The sequence below is a fragment of the Trichomonascus vanleenenianus genome, assembly GCF_965637985.1.
Source record: "Trichomonascus vanleenenianus strain CLIB 3782 genome assembly, contig: TRVA0_014S, whole genome shotgun sequence".
Classification (NCBI taxonomy): Eukaryota; Fungi; Ascomycota; class Dipodascomycetes; order Dipodascales; family Trichomonascaceae; genus Blastobotrys; species Blastobotrys vanleenenianus.
In genome coordinates this window covers 1-6,700 of record NW_027481873.1, presented here as the reverse complement: position 1 = coordinate 6,700, position 6,700 = coordinate 1, and the positions used below count along the sequence as shown (strand labels likewise).

Genomic DNA, 6,700 nt, shown 5'->3' with positions numbered 1-6,700 from the left:
AGAGACTTACCCCCGCCATGCATTAGTACTACACAGCCGTGCGCGTATCGTCACTTCCGCCCGGCCTCCCCCGCAATGTACTTTTAACCGAGAGCCTGCCGATCCATCTCATTCTACTAGTAAAGTGGGAATTATAGAATAAAGTCTCAATCGAGTGTAACATGAATGGCCTGGGGGATGCATTGTATTGAAATACTGGGTGGTGGTGACTGAATCTGGGGTAATAAAGCCTAGACTAGCTAAGAAGTCGATCGAGATCTAGGGGCGCTCCCAAAACTCGGGGTTTTGGCCGGTATCACCATGCCTCTTGTGATTTACCAGCCATTCATTCAACCGCACACAAGGGAACCCAGTAATCGATGTTGACTCCTCCGCGAAGCGGAGCCCCAGGGGGGTTTGGGGGGACTGGTCCCCCCATGAATACTCTCCTAGGTTCAATTGACCTGGGGGCCAGCCCCCAGACCCCCGTAGCTCCGCTTCGCGGAGGGATTGTAGGATTTTGGACCAGAGGAACTCCGCGAAGCGGAGACCAAGGGGGGTTTGCGGGACTGGTCCCCCCAATTGTCTGCTATTCACCATTTGAGTACTACCCGTAGTGTAGGTCGAGTATTATGAGAGATGTGACTGCGAGTGGAGCTCTATGCGTATATACCATACTAGTTGTAATTCACAGAATGGGCGCGCACGAAGTTTGGGAGGGTTGGGAGGATTTGATTTTCCGGGCCAATCCGGGCCGGAATTTGTTGTTTTCCGGTGAAAAATCTCCCGCAGCGACTCTTGCCGGCCCTGGGGGAGGGCATTGCAGAAATTCGACCTTCACTTCAACAACGAATTAGTTCCATTACGACACAATAAAAATGGCTTCTAGGTAAGTGAACTGTTGAAATTTGTGGCAGAGAATGGGAAGACTAACTTAATATATAGCGACCTCATTTGGCAGCTCACCCGATCCCAGAACGCCTACCTCGTCAAGCGACGACAGGCTGGCGGTCTCCAGGTCTCTACTGACCCACTGAACCCAACTGGCAAGAACTCCTTCTCCCAGTCCGGTCTCGCCAACGAGAAGGCCATTGGTGTTGTCAAGTGCGGCAAGAACATCAAGCTCGTCACCAAGAGCGCTAAGAACGCCAACAAGCCAGCCAAGGCTTTCGTCGTCACCTCGTTCAAGCAGCACTCCTCTGGCCGAAAGGTTGCTGGTGCTGTCTCCAAGGCCGCTGCCGGCTACCGAGAGGACCTCCGACAGGCCGCTATCCTCAAGGCCTCTGCTCTTGTCCGAGCTGAGAAGCCAAAGAAGGCCCAGCCAGCCAAGGCCCAGCGATAAATCATCTCCCTCCCAGCTAATGTAAATCAAAAATACACTTGTGATGACAACCTTTTCAATCGCTCTGCTTGTTGGTGCATTGTATTTGTTCTCGTCATGACTGCAACGAGAATAACCACTGCAACGACTGACTTGGGGGCCAGCCCCCAAACCCCTGTAGCTCCGCTTCGCGGAGATCTCGTTGCTACAATCTGGATTACAATTGGACTTACTTGGGACTGGCGTAACTCTAAAAAGCTAATTGCATATTGTTCTTCTGGTAACTAATTGTTAATCATCGTTAGATTGATCTAGCGGCAATCTGAATGTCAATATTATGGTATATAATTGGCTCTCGTTGCCTAATTGCTGGTGTACTCGTAGCCACAGGTAGCCCATTACTAATCATTATTGATTCCCCTTATCTATAATAAACGCTACTATGAGCACCTGTTCCACTTGTAAACATCAATGTTCCCCTGGACATTAGCAACCCATGGTAAGCACCGTTGCTAACTCGGTTCTATTGCCAATACCGGTACGCAATTTGTAAACACCATTGGTTCATTGTGAACGCTGTAACTAATACCCAGTGTTTTTAATTAGGTTTCATTATGTTCTCATAGACAATAGTACCGTGGTATTCAACAATAGACGTCATTGGTTCTATCGTGGGATATTATATTATCAAGATTTAATGGGCTTGTTCTCGTGTATTATGGTATGCAGAGGTAAATATCATGAATTGCTCCCCATGGTGGACATAAACTATCAAATGGTGTTCTAATACGGTACATGTAATGAACATTACGGTATTAGTTCTTATAGTGAAGTATTTGTAGCGTGGAAATCAATACATGTTGTAGTTGTATGTATCCCGATTGCTAGTGAATGTTCATCTGGATGTAAGCGAGGAAACCACAATACTCTGTAACGTAACTACTCTAGACAGTCTTATCTAGTCCAATTACTATGCATTCCGACTATTTCCAATAACTACACAACGTATTGAACAACTGTTGGACACACCCGAGAAGTTATCGCTCTCGGCTTAACCCTATATAGGTAGTTGTCCAACCTATAGTCGTCACCCGGGAACTTTTCGTGTGGCCTACCACTAATAACTACTACCATACCTAAACCTGTTCCGGACTCCTATAGCACCTATAGCACAAATGACCCGTAGGCCCGGAACTATTGATTGACCACGAATTGAATTGAATAGTGAATAGTGGTGCTAAAATCAGGTGATATATGTGGTGATTATGCGCACGGCTGTTATGAGTGCGGCTCATGTCTCTTCATACATCATTTCACAACCTGTTGCCACACACGACTTCTTCAACTACCCTTATCATATACAGTATAACACCTGAGATTATTGCATGCATTACGTACCTCATCACCCCTGCATTATATACAACACACTGTATAACTCCGTTCAGCCGCATTGACATTCAATTCCACTTTCCTCCCCCGAGATGCCAATCATAATCCCACGGGTACAATCAATTACGGCTGAGGCGTATACTGCCGGCAGCAGCAGCAGCAACGTACCGGCCGGCAATGGTTACGGGTGAGGGGAAGTGGGTCCCGGCTAGAGTGTTGCTGGGCGCGCGTTGGGAGTTTATGGACGATAATTGTCCGGCAGTGCGCGCGGGCCACCCTTGGCTGCGCTTGTGCCCCACACCCCCCGCTATGACGAATTTGGAGGCTTATGATCGCCTATTTAAACTAGCGATAATCCGTCCCGAAGGAATTCAGACCACGTATTATTCAAACCCCCCAAAGAATTAAAACATAATTAGCCATGGTTAAAGCTGTTGTTGCCGGAGCTGCTGGTGGAATTGGCCAGCCATTGTCGCTGCTGCTCAAGCTCTCGCCATACGTCCAGGACCTTGCTCTGTACGATGTGGTCAACTCTCCCGGCGTTGCCGCTGACCTGTCGCATATCTCCACTGAGGGCTCTGTCAAGGGCTACCTCAGCAAGGACGACGGCCTCAAGGAGGCCATGACCGGGGCTGACATTGTTGTTATCCCGGCCGGCATTCCACGAAAGCCAGGCATGACCCGAGACGACCTGTTCAAGATTAACGCCGGTATCGTGCGGGACATTGTCACTGGTGTCGCCCAGTACGCGCCAAACGCATTTGTGCTCATCATCTCCAACCCGGTGAACTCCACCGTTCCAATTGCCGCCGAGGTGCTCAAGCAGCACAAGGTGTTCAACCCAAAGAAGCTGTTTGGCGTCACTACTCTCGACGTTGTGCGAGCCCAGACCTTCACTGCTTCGGTTGTGGGTGCTTCTGACCCAGCTAAGTTCACTGTTCCAGTCATTGGTGGGCACTCTGGCGACACCATTGTGCCATTGCTCTCTCTGACCGAGCCAAAGGTCGAGATTCCACAGGACAAGTACGAGGCTCTGGTCAACCGAATCCAGTTTGGCGGTGACGAGGTTGTCAAGGCTAAGGATGGTGCTGGTTCCGCCACTCTTTCCATGGCCTACGCCGGTTTCCGATTCGCTGAGGCTGTTCTTAAGGGTGCTGCTGGCGAGAAGAACATTGTTGAGCCAACCTTTGTGTTCCTTGACGGTGTTGAGGGTGGTGCCGAGGTCAAGAAGGCCGTTGGTGTCGACTACTTCTCCGTTCCAGTCAAGTTTGGCGTAAGTTTTACCTTTTTTTTGTCTGTTTTGTTTTACTAACTTTCTGTGTGTTTTTTTAGCCATCCGGTGCTGAGTCTGTCCAGAGCCCATTGAACAGCATTTCTGAGACCGAGAAGAAGCTCATTGAGGTCGCCGTTAAGGGCCTTCAGGGCAACATCGCCAAGGGTGTCGAGTTCATTGCTAACCCACCAGCCAAGTAAGTTGTTTCCCTTTTTTTTTATTCATACCCGGTTGATTGGTGCTAAATGGGGACTTTACATAGAATCTAAGTGGTATATGACGACTATCGTTTAGAATTGTTTAACGAATTCCATCTGTTTTTATGATTTCTCAATTATCTGTTAATTCTGCTGTATCTCATTTTCTGAACCCTGAATTCTTAAGTCCGGAAGTAAGCTTCCATTTTTTGAAGCCCCGTCATAATGGTACAGTAATAGCCTCCATTCTGTGAGGTAATGCTTAAAACCAACCTAATCCTCGTCCAATGTCTTTAATTGTAATCGCATGTCACTACAGTATAGTGCAATTTATTATACACGCGAAATAATTAATAATAATGGAGATCTCCGTGGATACTCTGCTAATCCGATTTATAATCGTGGCGATTGGTGGAATTGATTGTTTAAAGTACTTTCCCAATCGGGAAACACTTAAACAATCTTAAACAACCGACGAAAAAAAAAAGTCCCCACAATCAGCCGTTGCTCGAGAACTCTAAATCCTGCTCTGCAGATCTCTTATATATATATAGACCCCCCGTCCAAGGACTCTGTGAGGGCAAAAAATTATTAACTATCTAAAATGCTGAAGCGAAAGCTTGATTCTGTCGAGATACTCCAGGAGCCCTATAAGGTACGCGTTTGACCGCTTAACGACTTACTTACGATAACTAACGGTTCGTGATAGCAAACATATCGACATTTGGCAGATAAGAAGAAGAAGAAATCGAAATATGAGAGCGAAGAAACGGACCCGATTCCTTTCCCCCTACCAGACAATAATATGAACGCGTGTTCCGACTCAGGACGCGTTATCTCATTTAAAGCCTCTCAAACCGTCAACATCATGCTGCCAAATGAAAATGCCCTTTCCTGCCATTCCTTGGGTACCTTGTTCAAAAACCACGTTAGCCAGCATAAAGCTCCACTCCTGCTCGTATTTCATGACTCCACTCCATCAGAGGACGGCACGCAGACCCATGTGGAGATAATCAACGATCTCTGCAATAAATACCCAAACAGCATAGTCTGTGTCTCCGACAAAATCCCTCCAAACAACCGGCTCAACATGACGCGCATCGAAGACACGCATGCATATCTCGCAAAGGAGTTACGGGCCCTGCACCCTCTCGGAGGTGGGCGAGCGCCATTAGATTGCCTCGTCTTTATAGATTCTGACCTTCGCCAGCGTGGATTCGTTCCTATTACAAATAAGCGACGTGACGCGCTGAAGGACATTGCTGACCATACTCTTCAATATCTCATTTGGGAGCAGCAGCGTTAGCCATAACCCTAGCATTTCCTCTATTGTTTCTAGAGCATTATTTATTTCCGTTATAACTATAGCATATGTTTATTATTTGAACTGCATTCAGAATATTTTTCATTGTATGTGTTTTCTCGATCGTTAGTTGACATTACGGCATAAACCGGAGTGAGCGACCACACATCTCCACTTACTCACTTTTTTCCGAAAACAAGTTCTCCTCTTAGTAACATCAAAGTGTTCAAAATACTTTTAAAAGTCTGGGTTGGCAACAGGATTGCTCCATCGATGCGATTGCTCAAGCACTGCATTGGAGGCTAATCCTTTAAAAATTGCCCTCCTGCATTCGTGAATTGATCCATTTAATTAAACTGTCTTAGTAGGAATCAACAGATAAATGAAATGACCTGTCCCTCTGCTTCTTTTGTGGACTTCCATATACCCCTCGGAAATTCCCGTTGCAGAATCTTTGAGGTGTTAAGCAGTTGAACCCATCTTTTCATAGCGGCTTGCCTGGCACCAGCCAATCTAGTTACATCAAATCTATCGAGCGTCCCAATGTGAACTAAAGAGACGTACCTGATATGTCTATCACAAGAGCTATATATTCACGCTCATATTGGATGGACTCAATGTCGAACACATCAAATGTTTTCGAGTGCTCTACTACCGCCTTCTCTCTGAAATTTGTAAAATCTCTCAAGCCTTGTGTTCGACTACACAGTCGATTGGATCTCATAGAATGTACCATAATAATTAGAATTAGTTTATCAAAAATAATCTGCAATTGCATACCATTCACTTGAGTGCCATAATGAATTGTTCAAGAAGAGTGCAGCCAAACGTAAAAAAAAAGAATGATTAAATTAAATCTCGACAGACGGTTGATGTTCATACCGCATGTCCACGCAGTGGTTCAAAAGGTCAAGACAGCTAGGAACTCCTTTGGGCGCCTCAGCGGAGTTTTACCGGGGTGTGAACCGGATTCCATGGCACTATTGTACACAGCATGTATAAGGTCGATTGCAGAATATGTAAATTACCTATGTAGACCTTTGATCTCGAACTCCTCTTGGTTCGTCGTGACTGCTTGCTTCCCTATGAATGACCGTTAAGTACTTCTCTAGCTTAAGATGATCTCTTTCTTTTCTTCCTTTTCTTCTTTCGATCTTTTCCTGATCTCTGAGACTCCTCAGATGTTCTGATTCTCTTGTTGTCAGGGCTTGTTGCTCTTCGCGAGGAAAGCTGCTCAG

At 46.3% G+C, this 6,700-nt stretch overlaps 3 protein-coding genes across 3 annotated transcripts; all 3 read left to right on the top strand.

The window, feature by feature from the left end:
* Positions 1-857: 857 nt before the first annotated feature.
* TRVA0_014S00144 (uncharacterized protein) lies at positions 858-1,321 on the top strand (the record flags this gene model as incomplete). The annotated part of the gene is made up of 2 exons (XM_076684217.1): positions 858-868; positions 925-1,321. The coding sequence occupies 2 exons, from the start codon at positions 858-860 to the stop codon at positions 1,319-1,321; spliced, it is 408 nt and encodes a 135-aa protein (XP_076541425.1).
* Positions 1,322-3,110: 1,789 nt separating this feature from the next.
* On the top strand, positions 3,111-4,162 carry MDH2 (malate dehydrogenase; the record flags this gene model as incomplete). Its single annotated transcript, XM_076684216.1, has 2 exons — positions 3,111-3,962; positions 4,022-4,162. The coding sequence occupies 2 exons, from the start codon at positions 3,111-3,113 to the stop codon at positions 4,160-4,162; spliced, it is 993 nt and encodes a 330-aa protein (XP_076541424.1).
* A 601-nt stretch (positions 4,163-4,763) lies between these two features.
* Positions 4,764-5,465, top strand: TRVA0_014S00100 (uncharacterized protein; the record flags this gene model as incomplete). The annotated part of the gene is made up of 2 exons (XM_076684215.1): positions 4,764-4,814; positions 4,869-5,465. The coding sequence occupies 2 exons, from the start codon at positions 4,764-4,766 to the stop codon at positions 5,463-5,465; spliced, it is 648 nt and encodes a 215-aa protein (XP_076541423.1).
* Positions 5,466-6,700: the final 1,235 nt, after the last annotated feature.